The sequence below is a fragment of the Syngnathoides biaculeatus genome, chromosome 16 (assembly GCF_019802595.1).
Source record: "Syngnathoides biaculeatus isolate LvHL_M chromosome 16, ASM1980259v1, whole genome shotgun sequence".
In the NCBI taxonomy this organism is placed as follows: domain Eukaryota; kingdom Metazoa; phylum Chordata; class Actinopteri; order Syngnathiformes; family Syngnathidae; genus Syngnathoides; species Syngnathoides biaculeatus.
The window spans coordinates 4,935,377-4,956,321 of record NC_084655.1 but is presented as its reverse complement, the minus strand read 5'-3'; the positions used below and the strand labels follow the sequence as shown (position 1 = coordinate 4,956,321).

Here is a 20,945-nt window from a genome sequence, read left to right as displayed (position 1 = left end):
TAAACAACTCAGGACAGAGCACCTTTTGCTAGAACTCACCCACTTGTAAAGTGAGCAAAGGTATTAGAACATGTGAATGATGGGTGTGTGTGTAGTTGCCCATGTGTTGCTTTTTAAATTGCTGAAGTAGATCGTGCTTGTTTTAGGCTTTGGGTTTCACCTGTGGGTGAAAAGCTGAGAGAACAGGGAACACCAATCAGACCTATTGCATAAATATTGTATCGCCAATACAACAATTGATTATGTCCTGAAAACAAAATTATTGATGAACTGAGTAACAGACATCGAACAAGTTGGCCAAGGATATGAACAACAATTGATGACAAACATTGTGAGGGCTGTAAAGAAACAACAGTCAGTGATAACACTGCCAACTTCCACAGGGCCTCGGTGAAGGTATCACAATCCATTGTTTGAAGATTACTTTGAGAGAAGAAATATACATATGTAAAAGAGTCATTAGCAAAAAGAATGGGAAGTTTGGAATGGATTTTGCAAAGTACAGAGATGAGTCACATACATTTTGGAAATGACTGATGAGGCCAAGATTAACCTCTACCAAAGTGATCGAAGGGCCAACGTATGGAGACAGAAAAGATCTGCTTATGCTTCAAAACATACAAATGCATCAGTGAAGCACAGTAGAGGTAATGTCTACATGGCTGCTTCTGGAACAACTCCATCCTCAAAAAAGACCAGCAAAGGATGTACTTCTGAGGAAGCATGGCCTGTCACAGCTGCTGAGACGGTTCTACACAGTTGTCATCCAATCAGTATTGTGTACATCCATCACAGTCTGTTGTGGGGCCGCCACAAAAAAGGACAAACTCCAACTGCAACGGATAATCAAAACCGCTGAACGGATTGTCAGCACCACCCTGCCCACCCTTGAAGTCTTGGACACAAGGCGAACTAGGTCTGGATTGGGCAGGATCCATTCGGACCCTCCACATTCTGGCCACCAGCTCTTCCAGCTCCTTCTGTCGGGAATGCGCTACAGATCAATGCAAGTCAAAACTAGCAGGGACTCGAACACTTTTTTCCCCTCTCGCAATTATGTCATTAACTTCTTGATCAGCGAACCTAGTATTTTCTGCCTTGCGCCATTGTTGGGACACACACTGACATGTTGCTGGTCCAGTCAGTATTAGTAGTATTAATATATTTTGTAGACCAGGGCTGCCCAGACTTTTTTACCCCAAGATCTACTTAGCAGCCAGCCTCTCGCTAGCTACCGACGACTTGGGGGGGGATGATGATGCTCCCAATGTTATGTTATTAAAGCACAAGTGTCATCCCTATAAACATTCTAAAATAGATATTGTAATGAAAAATACATATTATTCACTTCAATGTCCATACGAAAAAATAAATGTGAGCGGAGAGCGTGTCATTCTACGATATCCAAGTGATTGCCATATTGGCTGCATCCTCTGTAAGTGATGTCGCCAATGAAAACATGCGGTGCACCCTAACTATGGGAGACAAATGCCCCCTTTCTGACACGGAAGCTCTTTTTAAAAAGGAGAACACCACACAACAAGAGTGAAGTTACCGGGGCAATATTACATTGTTGTTTTGAGCCCTCAGGGCAATATTACACTATTGTTTCGAGCCCCCAGGGCAATATTACACTATTGTTTTAAGCCATATTCTGATAATGTGCGATCACGGCCAAACCGCATCCCGGTCCGATCCACTCCTGCAGCGGAGATGAGCCATCGCAGCTCATCGCAGACAGCCCGTGTGGCTTATGACGGAGCCAAGCCGTACTGGTTTAGGGGGGTGTTCATAGACGCCGCAGTATGATGAATAACACAGTCAGCCGGGGCCCTTTACTGCGCGCACGCGGGTGAGTGACGCATTCTCGGCTGGGTTCTTCAGACCCGTCCGCAAAGCCCGACGCGCAGCCTTTTCAGAAGCTGTGAGCGCCGAACGCGGCGCCTCAGCCGGTGTGGCTAATTTTCGGCGCCGTGGTGGCATATAATGGAACTGAGGCGTGCTGCTTTTAGACGGTTGTTCACAGCCACCGCGGTACGCGATGAACACTATCAAGTCGGGGCGCATTACTGCGCGCACGAGGCTGAATGAGACATTGTTGGCTGGGTTTTTCAGATTCGCCGCCGTCCGCGCAGCAGCCCAACGCCGTCCGACGCGCACATTGACATGTTTCATACGCGGATCTTTTGTTACGTTATGAGAGACCGATTCCGTGGTCCGCCCCAAACTATTATTATTTTTTAGTAGCTGAAAACACACCTACCTGTGATTTGGAATACACAAAGCTCTCGTTCTCTGCACCCCTGCAATCCATTTTTCATAACGAACCAGGTCTCTTTCAAACTTATGAAGGGTAATTCGATTCTCCCGAGTGTTCAAGCAATGTCCAGCAATGCAATGAGCCGGCATTTTGGCTAACACGAAGGAACAACGAGTTACCTTCCCGGAGGTAAAACTAATGGAAACAAACGAGTCCACTTGGGGGCGACACTGTCCTTTACATCACTTCCTGGTTCTTCTCGAAAACAAATCCCTCGAGAGGATTTTCATGACGAGAGTTACAAAAAGTTGTATACGGCAAAATCATGTTTTGTGGTGAAAAAACGCATGGGCCCATCTTGGCTGACACTTTTTCATTAATAACATACTAAAAATCATCCATTTCATGACACTTGACCTTTAATGTTATGTGATACTGTACTATACGATATATACAAGTATGTATTTAAAATACAGAATTAGCTTTTTGTGCACTGTATTGTCTGTGCTTTCATCCTGGATCAGGCTGTGCCAAAGCAGAATTTTAAAATTACACACTATCTCATCCTGCATTTTCTACTTTGGCTTCAGACCAGACCTTTCCCACTCGGAAAAGAGAAAATCTCGTCCAGTTTAAGCACTTTTTTTTGTTATTATTCACATACTCCGACAGTCATTGCATCTTAAAACAACACAATTTCTTTAACTTTCTCCATTAATTTCGAAAGTAAACATAAGCAGCATGTCTAGCTCGTCTTTGCTCTACTTTGCCCAGACTGTGTTGCGAACTAAAGAAGCGATGGTGGATGCTGTCATTATAAAACACATTGATGGGCTGCGTAAGTACTGTAACATTTGTAATTATGAGTGCACGTTTTTAAGAGCGGGGATGGGGGGCGTGTGTAAGGTAAACTAGGAAAAAGAAAGTGTGACGGAGCAGTGGTCGTTGTTAGAGAAAGTTCCGTGTACTGCCTAACCAGCAGCTTCTTTTTTTACAGTACGTATGTGAATTGTGCCATTGGATGTAACAACCAGTCGTCCCTCACTCATTGAATCACATTGCAAACTGCCATAAACTGAATAACTGTAGGTTATACTTTTAATTTGCATTGGATCTTTTTTTGTGTGCAACGCAGAATATCTGCGAAGCGACTGCATCACCGGTGCACAATTGCGCACGCGTGCAATTTCCAGGAATATTGGCTGACATTTTTTTTTTTTGGCATGCCGTCGCGTGATCGGCCAAGACTGCTTCGCGATCAACGCATTGAGCACCCCTGACTATCACTCGATTCGTCACATTAAACTGCTCACTTTGCACAATGACAATTGCACTGGTCTATAATGGAAGCCGTGAACAGGTAAAAGCACTCTGTACAAGCTTAACACAATGTGGGACATTGACACACTCTTATCTCCTACCTATTCTAAATGAAGAAGACTTTACATCTTGCACATCTGTGACTCTTATAAGGAATAGTTCCTGTATACAGAAATGTGTCTTGTTCTTTGTTTTTCTTTGTTCTGAATGTCATACCAGGGCAGCACTGACTGCCAGAGAAAAAAATTCCTTGTGTGTTTTTACACACTTGACCAATAAAGCCGATTAGGATTCTGACACAAATGACAATGCCGACACAATAAAGGACTTCATCAGGACTTTCGTGGTCACACAGCTGACAACGCCCCCATTGTATGACGTGACCTATGCATTGTCCCGCGCAGCACTTCCGCATAGCCTGCCGCACACACATCGAAAAGTTGCTGGGGGCAAGTACTGCGGCGTTCCTCTCTCGTGATTGGCCCATTTAGTCACATGCTGTGATCACGTACTCACCATTCTTCGCGGCTTCACATAGCACCTACGTAGCCGCCTTCTTGATCGATTTTGCGGCATAATTAAACATACTGATCATTTAGCTCCATGTGTTCAAACAAACACCCCCACGGTTGCAATTGTTGTTGCTTTGTTTGTTACGGAAAGTAAAGTAAAAACAGATAACAGGAATGACCAAAACATGAAAAGGAAACCCTACCCGGTGGCGTCCTAGCCAATAACAGCCGTAGCGACATCTCTGACTTGGAAAAGAACTGCAGTTGATTTTCAAAACAGAGTACGTGAGTTGAGCTTGAGTATAAAAGCAAACTCTGAGCAGGAGGCCCGCAGTGACGTCAGAGTAGTCGCAGCACACAAGAATATAAAGAAGCCTTTAGACTGACAAGTAAATCACCGGACCTTAATCCAAAAGACGATGTATTTTACCTCCTGTAGAGGAGACTACAGAAGAACACACAAGAATTGAAAGAGGCTGCAGTGAAGCAGCCCAGTAGGGCAGCAGCCATAGAGCGTTGTCCCCGCATTTCGGAGAACCGGGGTTCAAACCCCCCCCCCCCCCCTACGTGGAGTTTGGATGTTCTCCCCGTACCTGTGTGGACACTCCAGTTTCCTCCCACATCCCAAAAACATGCATTAATTGGAGACTCGAAATTGCCCCTAGGTGTGATTGTGAGTACGACTGTTGTCTGTCTCCATGTGCCCTGCGATTGGCTGGCAACGAGTTCAGGGTGCAGTTTGCCTCCTGCCCGATGACAGCTGGGAGAGGTTCCTGCACTCCCTCGACCCTTGTGAGAATAAGCGGCTGATGAAAAGGATCGATATCTATTCCCATACTTTTGATCACTTGAAAAGTGGGTGGTTTCAAAGAATAGGTGCTCTGTTCTGAGTTGTTTAAACATCTTGATGTACTGTAAATATCGTGAAATAAAAGCTGGAATCCTGAACTTTTGTCTCATCCATCTTTTGATCTGAAACCCAAATGTCTCCAGTAAACAACATAAAGGAATTGACCTTGTCATTCTAATACTGTTGGAGCAGAATGTTATCTTATTGCAGGAAAGCGATATGGTGCTAATGTAATCCAATTTAGCCTTTGAAGACAGTCAGTGGATTGGTTGGGGGAATGAAAGTGATCTGCACAAAGGCTACTACACGATGAAAAACTTCGCCGAACCTGACTGAACTGGAGCAAAGTGAGTGGTTGATCAGTCTGCCATTAGATTTGGTGCACAATGTTGCGTCATTGCAGTTTAGACCGATTTAAAATGCACAGAAGCTTTCACTCACACTGAAAATACATTTCCGGGTTTGTGAGGTCACCTCTCGCTTTCGAAGTAGTACATAAAGCATCAAATATTGTGTTTCACATCAATACTTAACAACATCCACAATATATAATGTTCCAGTGGATGAAAAAGCAAAGCTTGTGACTAAAATGTATGTGAACACCACATACACACCGTGTACGTTCAAATGAATGGAGTCAGTGAGATGCCTTTGAAATATCCTCACTTTCCTTTCTTTTCTCACATACGCCCGTTCCCTCTCTAGCAATCTGCTTCTTCCTTAACTATATTTTAATGGGTTAAAAAAAATTGATCAAGTTTGATCCTGGATATACAGCATCAAACGCCTAGCTGGATGCAGCGAGTGAGCCTACCTTAAACACCGGAACATAGAAACATACTTTGAATGTCTGTAAACTGCGACATTGCAATAGTGTGTTCCCAAAACCAAAGGCAGACTCATTAATCACTCATGGAAACAGTTTCAGATCTGTCCAAGTCGTTTGATGTGTAGTGGCCTTCGCGCTGTTGCATTCATTCAATCAATATGCCAACTGTCTTCAATGGTGTTAATTGGAAAGTATGAGATCACATTGTCATTAAACCACTTTCCTGAAGATTTCATCACCTCCACTAGCTTCCCAAAAACCTATTACCCCTACTTAATCAATGTTAAGCTGTATTTGTCGTTGCAATGTGAAGACTTGACACATCAAGTGTTGCGCCAGTGGTGACCAGTACCCAGATGTAGTCATGTGACAGTAAACATGCCCCTCTTAAAGTACTGAAGAAGTGAGACCATTCATTATTTTTGCTGTAGAAACTTCACTTTCAGATAAATATGACAGAAGCATGTCTTTCCAGGTATTTACATATGGATTCGATAACTTAGAACATACAATATTTCGTATTGCCTTCCTATTCTTCTGACTGGGATCAGCAGCTGCATATATATATATATATGATTTTTTTTCCCCAGCGTACAGGATATTTCTATACTTTCCCTTTTGCTCTCTGGAGGTTGTTGATGTGACTTGTTTTAGTGTGTTCAATGTCTGTTACAACTGTAGTTTTGTTTCTCTTCAGGACTACATATACACACACACACACACACACACACACATATACATATATATATATATATATATATATATATATATATGAGGCTCTAATTTATTTTCCATCTTCAATCAAATTGGGACTTGCTTGTTTTTCCAATCGCAAAATAGCTCTTTGCTTTCTATAATGGTTATACAGCTAATAACTACTATAAATGCATTCTTCTGAGGCAAAAACAAAATCCGAGACTGAACACTGACATTCAACACTTCTTAGTTTGAATCAGTATAACTGGACATACCTAGGTGATAAGACACACCTGTCAGTCATAAGATCCCATAGTTATTACTGAACAAAAGGATTGTGTGTCAGGATTGTGCATTACTGAAAAGCTGATCTATTTGTCTCATTACATTTTATTGATGTCAAACGTATTTGTAGGTGGACGACTTGTTGGACCCTATATCTCATAGTTCTGAGGACCGGGGTTCAAATCCTGGCCACATCTGAATGGAGTTTGCATGTTCTCCCCCTGCCTGCGTGGGTTTGCTCCAAGCACTTGGGTTACCTCCCAAATCCCAAAAACGTGCATAAATTGGAGACTCTAAATTGCCCTTGAGTGTGATTGTGGTGTGACCGGTGTTCTATGTGCCCTGCGATTGGCTGGCAACCAGTGCAGGCTGTACCCCAAATCCTGCCCTAAGACAGCTGGGATAGGCCCCTGCACTCCCATGACCCTAGTGTGGATAAGCGGCTCAGATGGATGGATAGAAGTATTTGCAGTCTACAGCAAATATAAAAAAAAATGGCCTCACTCTTTGTATACCTCTGAAGGGGTGTGCATGATAAAAACACTTTAAAAAGGGCTAAAGAAAGTATTCATATGTATTGCAATCATGATGGACACAACACACCACACAACAACCTCTAACAACTAGATATTATGGTAGAGTATTATGAACTCCAGGAGCACAAATTAAGAGCGCTTAGTATTTTGCATGACAGAAAAATGACTGGATGTTTTCTTGAACATTTTAACTGATAAGTTTTATTAATTATGTTTGTGAACATTATTAAAGACCCTGACACCCTTACCTGCACACATTTCCTGAGAAAACTTCAAGAGAACCACAGGAGAGTTGAGTTCATCCTCCACCTGTTAAAAGACAAACACACAGACAGTCCTCTGATATTTAATTACCTTTATGACCATATTTCAATGCAGACAACTGTAAAGTATGCAAAAAAATTATGAGGCTAAAAGATGTGAAATCAGGGAGGTTTCTTTACACAGATTTACATTGTCTCCATTGTAACCTAAACACAGCAGTCAAAATACATTGCAACTTTAGCTTGGAAGAAATGACAGGACAGATGAATCGGTAATGAATTACACATACTTTCAGGTACATATTTAATTTGTTCTGTGACCATGCTTTTAATATCAAATCAAATTTATTTAGCCATTAAAATTAATAGAAATGCAATTAATCCATATCTGTCCCCCAAAAAACACCACCATATATTATTTTTTTTAACATAACACAAGTCGCAGTACATTGTAAAATAAAGGCAGAAAAACAGAAGAATCTAAAGATAATTGGTTTTTATGAAGCGTAATCAAGCTAAAAGTCTTAAACACACTGAGGATTCATTTTCATGTCTGTACCTTCTGCACTCAACATACACAACTGTGTGCACACGCGCGCACACACACACACACACACACACACACACACACACACACACTAACGAACGCAGATGTGCACTTTTCATTGAAGAAACCCATCATCGATTACATCCAAGTGAAGTGTTGAAACAACGATCATGCTTGAGTGGAGTTCAACAGAAATAGTGTTCAAGAGATGGCTGACATCTGGGTCATGAATAATTGATGGTGAATATGTGCCATCGTTGAGTTTTATAAATTACCTGTATTCTTATAACAAAGCCTGCAGAACAGAAATCCTAATGTAAATACATTTACTTGATAAGTATAAATGAAATCTCAGTTAAATTTGGTGATTGGATAACATGGCTATCTAGTCTTGGGTAAAGCCAGGGAAATAATTACCAAATTAGACTTGAATATATTCCATTACCCTGAGATTTTTTTTTAAATTTTTCACCTGGAGGTATAAGCCAAAAGGACAGAATTTATCCAATGCCTTTTAAGGTTGAGTGTAATTTACTTTTTACATTGTGTCTTAATGACAAATTCACACAATTATGGTTTGCGCTGCAATAGAAGGAAACTTGAGACTCATTCAAATGAGCACTGATGAGATGTAAAGGGGGAGATGTAGTTCTTCTGTACAAATTTAAGCTTTGGAACCAAAGGGTCACAATTTAAGTTCCCTTGTGAACAGAAAAATAAAAGCTGCAGGAGAGTTGGTTGTCTACTTCGTGACTAGTGTCAATGTGACCTTGAGCAAGACACCAGTCAATCCAGCTAAAGTAGTTCTCTTGTTGCCTACCGTGTGCAACAAAACTGTACAATTAGTCTATTAAATTAATTTTCTAATTATTAAAACAAAAAGCATATAAAACATTCTTCAATTATTCATGAAGCAGGAATTTCTTCCCTGGCAACAAAAAATAATGAGGATAGAGAGCCATTCCCTGAAATACCACCAATAACATGCCTTGTCCACATCCTAAACAATGGACCTTTCCGACTTCTCAACCACTCGTACAATAATAGCCAATCAGATAGCCGCATTGTCTTAACCTCTGGCTTGACACGCCCCTCTCACTGTATTGTCCCACAAGCAATGCGGTTTGTCAGTAGTGTGCACTTGGAAAAATTAATATTATGAAGAAAATGGTCCTCAGATGCGCTTGGGGAACGTACAATTCTGATGAAAGATATCCTGCTAGATTACTAGGGGCCCAGTTGATTCATTTTCCAAAGGCTAAAAAACAGTTGAAGTGTCTACGAAGGATTAAGGCATCTGGGTCATGAATAATTGGAAGACCGCACGTACAACTAAATGTGGACAACATTAACAAACACAAGGCTGTATGTTCGAAGGTGAGTAAGGGAGAAGTATCTTCTCTGAGTTTGGTTGAATTATTATCAGCGCTTTATACATTGCAGGAGAACAACTTTCACTTCGTTAGTGTATCACTGACCTGCTGAATGAAGTGTGTAATATTTTATGCCGAAGAGTCAGGTTAGGGATACGTAATTGCGCGATGTCATGCAAGAGAAATATCTATTTGCCTATTTGTATTACATCAGACTTTTAAGACAGAGCACTGGGTTTGATCACGAGCCAAGTCAAATGAATACACCCACTAACTTATAAAGACTACAATGACTCGTGATCTTTCCAAGTATAAAGTACTCACCCTCCTTTACATGCGCAGTACAATTCCACTATTTTATCCTGTTGGATTTCAATAGGACTTTGTGAGGCGTCAAACTTTTTGCATCGACCGCCAAAATCTTTGCGTCGATCGCTGTAACTGACATTGCGTCCTGATTCGTTCAAAATCTTGATTCCGTGTACATATCATTGGGTGAAATAGTTAAGACCTCTCTGTAGAACTCTCTTGGACAAGTCTGACGCATTCGGCAAAACACATACCCTAATATTATTTTTGAATACACGATAAAGAATCGACTTCAAACATGTTCTGTTCAATTGCTATTTTCGAAGCTTGTGGGACATGGCTTAAGCTCTCCATCGGAAAGGTCCATTGGAAATGAACAGTCCATTAGCCAAAGGAGACCCAAACACTGCTGAGCTAATGTAGCTAGAAAATGGTTTGAGTTAAAGAGAGAAAAATGCAAGAGAAACAGTGAAATGGGAAAAACAAGAGTAAGGGAGACAGGCAGACAGTTGGCTACAGAGATAGAGAGGACACTCCCACCTACAATAGAGAGCATGAAAGAGCCCAGAACATCTCGTAGAGCAGCCTCAGAGATGGGCGGGATCGGTGACACGATGGCCTGCAACCAAGGTAACCCATACTGCCTATTATACAGAAAAGTATTCAGACACAAAATCCTATACACATTTTACTAACAGTAGGGCTACCACAAATACTCGAGTTGTTCTAAATTTGAGAACCAAAAAAGTACTGAGGAATTTTCTTTGCCTCTGTGATTTATTCATTTAACTCATTCACTGGCAGCACTCTCAGTTTGGTAATATTGGTATACGTATACAGTAGCTGCCTGTTAATGGCTCGAATGATCTAACTGTGAAGCTCAATGGAGCATCAGCACGACGCAAACGCTCTTACATCATCAAAAAGAAAAGTAGGCGGAAGCGAAACGCATATATTTGATTCAAGAAGCGGGAAAATGGCGAAACTACTATTCTTTGACACACACACAACAAAGGAGAAGAAGATGGAAAAAATGCCAAAAGTGTGGGAGCATTGCAGACTGAGCAGAAAGGCGAACGGAGCAGTAACTGCAATTGACTTGTCATAATTCCGATTTTTACAGTAATGCAGTGATAGTGCATGTCTTTTAACCATACATAGTACACTATTTATTTGTTTGTACGATGTATGTCCCTTGCCAATGTGATTCAAAGTTGGAGTGCATCCAATTGACGGCAGTTACATACCAAATAAGGAAGGCGCCTTAAGCGCAACTTTGGTTGATAATGTGGTTGCTTTTCATCTGTTGGGAGTCTGTAGAGCAGCAAGCTTTTAAAATGGTGTTTTGGTAAATGTCCGCCAATAGCTTGAGGATACAAAACACTGAGACATATAGCCAGTGTACAACTATCTGATCTGTAAATGGCTAGATTTTGAGTCTGTTAGAGTGATCTGTTCCGTAGTGGCATGTCTTAAAAGGGAAGGTTGTGAAATGTGGCAAAGTTGGTTAGAGAGGATGTTAGAGTAAAATGTGTGAAGTACCCAAACAAAATGAAGCAGTTTATGATTTCTTGGCCATTTTTCAGGGAATATGAAGGATAACACAACATTTCTTTCACTCACTCACAGTGAAGTGAAGCCATTTCGTGTTTGCTCTTTTAAATCTTGATGACAGAAACTGCACAAAAAACCTGATCAAAAGTTTAAACACCCCGGTTTCACATACAGTGTATTCCCTCCTTTAATGACAGCTTGAAGTCTTTTGTGGTAGCTGTGGCTCTTTTAAGGAGTCATAAATTCTCCTAGGGTATGTAAACTTATGAGCACAACTGGAATATTTGTATTTCCTCTCAAGGTGTCTTCATCTTAGTTGAGCTACTATAGTCATTACAAGAGCTTCATAATACTGAAAAACCTTTTATATCGCTAGAAAATATCATGACCAATTCTCTCAAATTCTCCTTTTTGAGGCACACACACCACTCAGACATAGTTAAACATTTTCTTCTACAGACCAGAAAGTAACAAGTGCGTATAAAGTGCACATCTCCTGATACTGTCAGAGTAATTTTCACGCAAAGCTACCAAATTTGCCTTTATTTCAGATTTGAATATTTCTGTCATAAAAGTATATCACCTACCGATGTTTTGATGGAGTTCACAGATTTGAGATTTTGTAGCAATTGTTGACTCTGTTGATGAAACACAAAAATGATATGATTGATCAGCATAACAGAAAATATAACTCCAAAAAAACTACTATGAAGTGGAGCTATTGACACCGCTATCTATAATAATGTTAATAAAAGCTTGTGCTATAAACTAGACTATTAGTAAGATTGGAGAATGAATCACAAACTACCGGTACTTCTAATAACCAAATCTCACAGCATGCTGTATGCAAGATCAGTGGTGTCTAAGCATTTTTGCAAAAGGCCATATGGAGAAAAAAAACCAAGGATGCAAAGGCCACTTAAACATTTAAACACACAAAAATCAATCAATCAGTGCAGGTAAAGCTATAGAAAACAAGCGTATATTTTTTATATATGTTGTATATATGTAAATATTTTGAAACAGCCACATGGTCAAGCAAAAAGTATTTTTTCTTAATTTTTGGCCAGTGGCCATAAAATAGCACCATTATCACATTTCCACAATTCAGAAAAAAAATGGGAGCAATTTGTTGCCGTTTTTTCTTTGTCTTACTAGTTCATTTTCTCACTAGTGACCTTGAAACTAAGCAGACTGAATGCAATGAACTAAGAATGGAAATTGTGTTACCAGTTTCGTCATTTATGATTGTGAAAAAACAAGGAACTGAGATGTGAGGACACATTATTAATTACCCGTTGAGCGTTGGCATCCAGTATACAAAGTACCGTATTTTCCGCACTATAAGGCGCACCTTAAACGCCTTTAATTTTGTCAAAAGCCGATGGTGTGCCTCATAATCCACTGCGCCTTATATATGTCTCAATATTGCTCCCCCCTGGGAAATTTTTGAAAAAAATAGATGGCTTCGGTTCATTCTGGCGATATCTGTGAATAAAATTCAGACAAAAATTGAAAGTAAAATTTGTAAGTCCTGACCCAAAAAAAAAAAAAAAATGGCCAGAAGTTCCCCAAGGGCCAAGCCCAGATTTTTTTGCCCCCCATCCTCCTATCACTGGATGGCACAAAATCACATTTGTCATTAAAATATGCCATTTTATCTCAAGACAAATTAATTTAGTGAACTATTCAGTAAAAAGACATCTAAAATTGTCCTTTTCCCCACATTATACATATTATAGTATAGATATAGAATATACACAAAAATATATCCTCAAATTTCTATACCGTACAGCAAAACATGTTAAAGAAGTTGATCTGTCATAATTACCATTAACGTTTAATTCTCAAACTTGTTACGTCGCGTTGCTCACTATCTTAGATATAGATCTAGTAATACTAATAGTATAATTAGTTGCCTTTAATATATATATATATACACATACACACACACACACACACACACACACACACACACACACACACACACACACACCCACACACATTTGAAAAATGTACAGGTGTGGTCAGTCATGCTCGCAGATAAAGTTGCGGGTGTGATTAGGGATGGCCTTAAAATAACTTACTGGATTAATATAACATAACTGTAAATTAGAAATAAAATAAACAAATACATAATTAAAATAGAAAACTAAAACTTCAAACGCAGGAATGATCATTTCCAATTTCAACTGATATTAGTAGAACATGATGTAAAACGGTATTTAAAATTTTTCATCAATAAAAATTCATTCATTGAAGATGCGCCTTATAGTGCGGAAAATACGGTAAATGGTAGGACCCAGGGAAACAACATGGGGTATGTCACTTTTGAAATTCAGAATTTTCTGGGGGCTGCTGGTGGTCTCAGGCCCATCGTGTGGGATAGTTTGGACACACCTCTAATAGATACAGTAGATAGACTTGTCCATTCGTGGTTCACCTTTCGCAGCCCTGCATATTCGGGGATTTTGGTCTCAAAGTTTTATTTATTTTTTTAATCTACCGTATTTTCACGATTGTAAAGGTCTTAAATTTTCTTCTAAATAGACCAAGCGCCACATTTGACATGGCACCTTACAATGTAGTCCACTGAGTTCTAAAATTTACAATTGTTGTTGTGTGACTTGTCCAACAAAGTAATATTAAACACACTGGTTACACTGTTAGCCAGCAAGTGTTTTAGTATAAGATACAGTATCATATGAGATTGCATGCTGGCGTGGCACTCAGGACCTCCAAAGTGCCACAAAACATGCTGGGAGGATGTAAATAGCATTTAAATTGCTTGTTTTTTATCAATTATTTCGTGAGTCATTATTTTATTTCTTTCATTATTTGCTAGTTATCCTATTGGCAGCACGGTGGACCGCGCTGGCCTCACAGTTCTGAGGACCGGGGTTTAAATCCCAGCCCCGCCTGTGTGGATTTTCTCCAAGCACTCTGGTTTCCTCCCACATCCCCAAAACATGCCTTAATTGGACACTCTAAATTGCCTGTAGGTGTGATTGTGAGTGCAACTGTTGCCTATCTCCAGGTGTCCTGTGATTGGTTGGTAACCAGTTCAGGGTGTACCCTGCTTCCTGCTTGATGACAGCTGGGAATGGCTCCAGCACTCCTGCGACCCTTGTGAGGATAAAGCGGCTCAGAAAATGGATGGATGGATAGTTATGAGATTCTGTTTGCTGTGGTGTGATAATTTTAGTTTCGACGTGACACTGTGAGTTTGTACATTATCATCAATAATGACCTCCCTATACTGGCAGTGTGTAAGCTTCTTCTGCTTACAGATATGAAATACAATTATTCCTCACTACCTCGTGAGCACCATCACGTGGTAGCTTGCATACTGTATATGCCAAAACACGTGCTGGCATGCATTGCTGAGAGTGTAACGAGTGTGTATTAATACTGTATCCATTATTCGCGGATTTCCGTTATTCAGAGGTTACATTCCTTACACCCCTGCAAATAACGAACACTGTATTTGGCAATATTATATTTTCTGCTCACCAGCATGGTTGCATGTCTTATTTTTTGGATGATTCCATTGTAACCAAGATACTGCAGAGACAACCATAGCGGTAATGCTCGCAGCTTCTCAACAGGCTGACTGGAGGTCAAACCTGCAGCTAGGGACTAAGACAAAACAGACAGAAGTGAGTCATTTACAGATAGTCACATAACATGCCATGGAATATCACTCACCTTGATTGGATACATCTGCATGTGAAAAAAAAAAGAAAGTACTAGCAACCTACCAGTGCTGGGTCTTCATGTCTGTACAGTGTGACAGCAGTTACAGCAGGAAGTCCTAGCCACAGACCTGGTGTCAACGTCATACTGTCACTTCTGGTTGCTGCCTAGAAGAGAAAATGATTAGCTCAAAACGACACAGAGTATACATGGATGAGAAATGACAGAGTTCTGGTTGCTTTTGCACATGGAGAGTAAATTCATGAGCTGATGAGAGGGTCTGAGTTTACCATAATAGCAGAGGTGGTCTGACCCAGCGTCAGTGTTGCAAGGTTAACTCTGAAGATGAAGCAGATATAACAATACATAGTTTAAAATGACACAAGATCATCTATCAAAATACTGTAGTGATAAAACAACAAAGTATTCATCAAGTATTCAGTATTAATCAACACTTTCTGAAGTGTGCATTTAAATTTGTTTAAATGAGATCACAACTCTCTGATCATATTAAATGTCTCACCCCTCCACATGGAGCCACATTTTGTACTGATCACACAGGTCCCTAAGTCGGCCCAATTTATCAGTATGACCTGCCCCAGGAGTACCTGGAAAAAATGTATAAACCAACATTGTAAAACAGATATTTCCATTACATGAAATGTATTCTATCCTTATATGTAATAGTTAAACATAGTGCATGAATAGTGTTTTTTCTGTACCTGCATTGGCGATTAAAAACAAAGGAAACTTTCCACTTTCAATGTCTTCTTTGATTAGTTTGTCCAATAGAGCAATATCCTGTGTGTATAAAATATGTATATGTTTGCCAACCGGTTTCCATTTAACTACATTTCTGTGTATTCTCTTACCATTTGATGTTGGGATCCAAAGAGGGTGTTGCATGGGACTGTGCACAGACTAGAGAGAGGCAGTGCAAGCTAATGACACAGAGACTGACATTAAAATGGGACATGAGTGCAAACTATTACAACATTCCTACGTGTTTCTACAGGGTATGTCTACAAGGTCACACCTCCAAACAAAACTCTGAACTTTAAGCATACATGAGTGTTGTTTTTTTTTTCAACATACCTGGTTGCAGAGATGCTGTCCTAGCCCAGATCTGGTTGATGCGCTCTGGTAGATAACTGGCTGCTTTGAGCTGAGGACAGTGTAGCCCTCAGAGGCATAATCGTCATAGGACGCATTGATGACCAGTCGACATACTTTGACCAGGCCTTCTCTGTCATCTTCATGGAAGTAAGCGGAACCATTCTCATATCTAAACATCAGAGTAGACAGTTGTGTTTAAAAAGATAAATCCAAAGATAGATGCTGAAGACAAAAGTAATGTTATGTAGAACAAATGTGTAAAAAATAAAAACAATTAAAATTAAAAAAAAAAAAAAAGAAAGACACTATTCCAGACCCAAAGATTTTGATTCAAATAATGCAATGTAACCCTGTTAAACTGGCATGTCGAGAGCCTCTTACTGTAACAACCAAACACAATCATGAGTTCCATTCCGAGATTACCTGAACAGTCTACAGAGCCACATTGTGGTATCAGACAAGATCCGGGTGGTCAGCTTCCGCAGTCGCTCTCTGTCCAGTACTGAGATGTAGGCTGCCAGGCTGTGCCCTAGTAGTGCTATGTGACCCTGTTCACCCACATTCTGCATCCTACTGAGCAGACAAATCAGAACGCTTAGTCATCTATTTAAAAGTGACTTGAGTCTATCACTCATTTATTTATTTGCTTCATTATTTTTTTACCATTCCTCAAAATAAACACAGATGTCCTTTTGTTTATTAAAAAAAGAATTCCCTTGCTGAATAATCTATTCTATGTGCAGGGAAGGGGGCAGTAATAAGCGTGCCGTCAATAAAGAGTTTTATCACTTACTGTGGGTTTGGGTTGTCTTCTTCCTCCTCCTCTTCATGGATGAGTGTGTGAACAAGGTGTAGTATAGTGGAAACATCCAGACCACTAAACAATCGAGGATCAAGAATTCCACATTAAACCTTTAACCGTTGTTCATTTGTTTACACATGATCAACCATCATTTCCATGGCATTATAAATTAATTTTGGAAAATCCAAACATTTGGGAAAAAAATAAGTATGCAAATTTTTAAGTCATTATATGTTAGGATAGCACGTTTATTGAAAGTGCTCCCGTATGTGTGTTACTCTTACTCTCCCTGAAGAGGGCCCACTACGCTGGTTCTGTTGAAGACTGAGCTCTCTGTTCTTCCCTCCAGACCTCTATTTGATAGAACACAGCATTTATATGTACACATGAATCAGTTTACAGACATTGTTCTTTCTACTATTTCACATTTCTCTGAGAACCCCAGTATGTCTTCACAAGGTCTAATTCGATTGTTGGCCAAACATTGTCTGACTACACAACACTGTCTATGATGCTCCTTTCTTCTTATTTAGCTGAAGGGCTTGAGAAAGGAAATGAGGCTGCGTCTTGGTAGTTGCTCAGGAGTATATGCAAACCCCTCAAAAGACGTACTTTTACAGCTCCGCAAATCTCTTACATGCAGTAATTTTCAAAATGATTTGCACAAAGGAGATCAGCCTTCGCTCATGTAGTTCTAGTGGTAGGTTTTGAACGGTTTCCAGCCAGAAAATGTTCATGTCTTGTGGCTATAAGTACATAAGACACATCCTGAGCAAACAAATATTTTACTATCAACAGTAAAAATTCTCAACAGTGAGATGTATGTGCTGTGGTTCTCAAGGATATGTCCATGTGTTAACCATATTTAATTTGCCATGAGTTTATAAAAGGAAAAATTTGCAGTTGTTTCATCACAAAGAACTCAAAATACTTAACCCCCCAATTAGAAAAGGACTCACATATAGTTGGCTTAAGTGTCAAATGATACAATCACTGACAACCTCTTAACAAAAAAAATAGCACAGGTCATCAAAACCTCTCTAATGGTTAGATCAGTAGTTTTCAAATAAGGGGCGACGGGGGGCTGTTATGACGGGGGAGCTACCATGAACTACACTTTTCATTAAGTTACAGCCTGCTGTTGTCGTCCCAAGAAATGATGTTAGCGGGGGGAGGGGCAGGGCGCTGAAAATCTCATCTCCAAAAAGAGAGGTGCTGCAAAAAATGTTTGGGAACCGCTGGGTTAGGTCCTTCACAAAGTTGAACAATTATGTGAAGAACTGAGGCTTCAAAGCTTAGGATGAAAAAATAAAGATAAAAATACAAGCCTCAATATCCTTTCCTAAATACTTCCTGGATTACTGAAGACATGCTGTATATCTTGTACATCTTTACTACGAAGGTCAATTCGTAATTATTGGACGCTGACCCGAAGTAGAATCTTTTGCTAAGAATGGATTAAATCAATTCAGATAAGTTTTGTTTTCAAAGCAAACTATTTTAAATGTATTGACTCATGACATATTTATGACCTCGTCTAATTCAGTGGTTCCCAAAGTCTGTTTTTAGCAGGGCTTCCACTTTTTGGATCGGAAAGATTTGGAGACCTCTGTACATTGCAAATATATTTGAGCAGGACCTCAGCAATGATAAGCTATGCGTAAAATAGATGAATGGATAGATGGAATATGTTGATTTGAAAGTTGACCACATCAAAGTTTGACTGGCATCACGTACAAGATCAGTATCAAACTTTAAGCTACCATTGTACTTGAATAGACTCAGTTCTCACATTTGTCCATCTCCCAAGAGCCTCATGGCTTCAGTCAGATTCTTGCCCACTTGAGCCATTGTGCTGTCCACCATCTTGGAAGATGTATCCCTGCATGTGTGGTGGGAAAGGATAAAAGTGTCTTCTGTAGTAAGCATATAGAGTACGATACACACTTATACCCAACATACAAAACACAACAGAGCTCGAAAAACACATAGGTGCAGCAATGAGGCCAATAATCAGACTACAAATAAATATTTCTAAGTTTATCTCGAATTCATTTAAAATAATTTCAGAATCATTTCAAATGGTAAACTGTGTTTTACTGAGGAGGAGGAGTATCTCTGTCATAGTAACCCTGCATATTTTACATGAGAAACATCAATGAACCATCGTGGACTCACTCATCTCATGTCATGTCATATTGGCAAATGAGCACTATTAATACTATTCAGAGTTGTGGGCAGTGGTGGCATAACTCAATGCACATTAACATGATAAAATATAATAAACCATTAGCTTGGTCTCACCAAAGGAACTGCGAGATATTTCTGTTCACAAGAACATCTGATGAAAATATAGACAACATTGTAAATAATGTTATGTTAGAGGCCCATTTTACCTGTAAATGTTGATTAAAATCTTGTCTTTGACGTTAGGTTCATACAGTTTTTTACTCTAATCGTAATATCGTAATTAATTTACTTCATAGCCGCTTTTCAGACCATATAAGAACATCGTAAAATCAAAACGTAAACTCAAAGTAAGGGATGTGTTTTAATTACAAGGTACACATGCCAGAAATCAAACAATAACCCACTGGTACTTATTTTTTTTATGTTGTTTTGTAGCCAAAATTTACACAAAAAGATAGATTACATGTTTGTAATTCGTGATTTTACAAAATACTAGTCACTTGGTCGTCATATACATCTCTGCTGACAAAACCAAACCCAAAATACAGCAAATGGATTTTATTTCATCCAAGATCTCAAGGATTGGATTACATGGGTGTGACTCTAGCAATATATTTCAGCCTTTGTTTTTAAAGTAAGACTAGTACATGTTACATTTATTTAGGAATTACCAACAGCAAGTATGATGCTCTTAGGTATTACACGAAAGGCAGATAAAAAGAGTTAGTAGATACATATTGTTTGCTAAATGCAATAACTTTAAATCAATTTTAAAAAGACAAAAGGTCCAAAATGAAAAGCTTGAGAAAGTCTTGATGATTTTTAGGTCAACATAGAATCAAATAGCATAATATTTAAATCTTTCTACCTTTGACAGGTGCTCTGCTCCTGCGCTGTGACAGTCCTTCCGCGTCAGAATCGCAAAGTAAGCCTCTGCCTTTGTTTATACGGCGATGATAGCGACGTAAATGTACCTAATGTATCGTAATACATTAGTCCAGGCGAGGATTTAAACGAACCTCTACGTGATTTGGCATGTTAGTATGTAGTCCGACAGGCGGTTAGCAAGCATTACGCATGATGTTTCAGAGCTGTTTTACCTTCACCGACTCCTATAAAAACGCCCCAATATCTGCCACGGCAGGTCAAGCCTACAATAAAGAGTTTCCACGGAGTCCCGTCATGGAGCTTGCTTCAAGAACGCCTGAAGCGTTTCGTGCTCTTTTGCGGCGTTAGACAGGCGTTATCAGGTTTCCCACGCAGTTTCCAGGCAGGACGCGCCCCACTGCAACATGATTGGGCCCTGCGTCGCGGGAAGAGTAGGCTACGCGGATCTACAAATATGTATAAGGAAAATAAACAAAGACGTCTGTTATGGTTTTGGGCTGATGGCATTTTTGTACATTTTCAGGCTAGCATTAATGGTGGGTTTGGGTTAGTCGGAACCATATTAACGCCGCTACATTTAAATCACATTCTTTATTCCCACTCTGGAAGCAGTAGGGTGTGTTTTTCTGGGATACAATAGCCAACCACAGTGCAGTGGCGCGTGTCCTGGAACCAGTTACATTGGAGCATAGCAAGTTCTGCCTGGAAATGGCGTGGGAATCCTCATAGACTAAACCGAGTAGTTTAGTTCCTGGTATGGTGAGCGAGTTGCTTTCCACGCTGGCAATGCTGACGTCACGCTTGTAATCGGCCAGTTAAGTGTAACGCGGATAACGTTGCAAGACTCACGACATACATGATATAAACGCAGCACGTTCATTTTGTCAAATATTAAAAAGATTTTCTAGATGTGTCAACG

At 39.9% G+C, this 20,945-nt stretch overlaps 1 protein-coding gene across 8 annotated transcripts in view; it reads right to left on the bottom strand.

The window, feature by feature from the left end:
- Window positions 1–20,594, bottom strand: part of pdxdc1 (pyridoxal-dependent decarboxylase domain containing 1) — a 39,302-nt gene extending 18,708 nt beyond the window's left edge. Inside the window, exons 1-16 of one of the 8 annotated variants that reach the window (XM_061846349.1) lie at window positions 20,239–20,590; window positions 20,007–20,159; window positions 18,741–18,830; window positions 17,233–17,301; window positions 16,940–17,023; window positions 16,570–16,719; window positions 16,126–16,315; window positions 15,903–15,971; window positions 15,753–15,831; window positions 15,554–15,638; window positions 15,321–15,369; window positions 15,096–15,197; window positions 14,848–14,973; window positions 11,922–11,972; window positions 10,325–10,399; window positions 7,537–7,597 (exon numbers count right to left, since the gene is read on the bottom strand). In XM_061846349.1, the coding sequence (XP_061702333.1) occupies window positions 7,537–7,597; window positions 10,325–10,399; window positions 11,922–11,972; window positions 14,848–14,973; window positions 15,096–15,197; window positions 15,321–15,369; window positions 15,554–15,638; window positions 15,753–15,831; window positions 15,903–15,971; window positions 16,126–16,315; window positions 16,570–16,719; window positions 16,940–17,023; window positions 17,233–17,301; window positions 18,741–18,814 (1,264 nt within the window). In that variant the 5' untranslated portion in view covers window positions 18,815–18,830; window positions 20,007–20,159; window positions 20,239–20,590. Of the gene's footprint in view, window positions 1–7,536; window positions 7,598–10,324; window positions 10,400–11,921; window positions 11,973–14,847; window positions 14,974–15,095; window positions 15,198–15,320; window positions 15,370–15,553; window positions 15,639–15,752; window positions 15,832–15,902; window positions 15,972–16,125; window positions 16,316–16,569; window positions 16,720–16,939; window positions 17,024–17,232; window positions 17,302–18,740; window positions 18,831–20,006 lie in introns of all 8 variants that reach the window. The other 7 variants (XM_061846348.1, XM_061846351.1, XM_061846350.1 and 4 more) reach the window with 7 other exon arrangements.
- Between the last annotated feature and the right edge of the window lie 351 nt (window positions 20,595–20,945).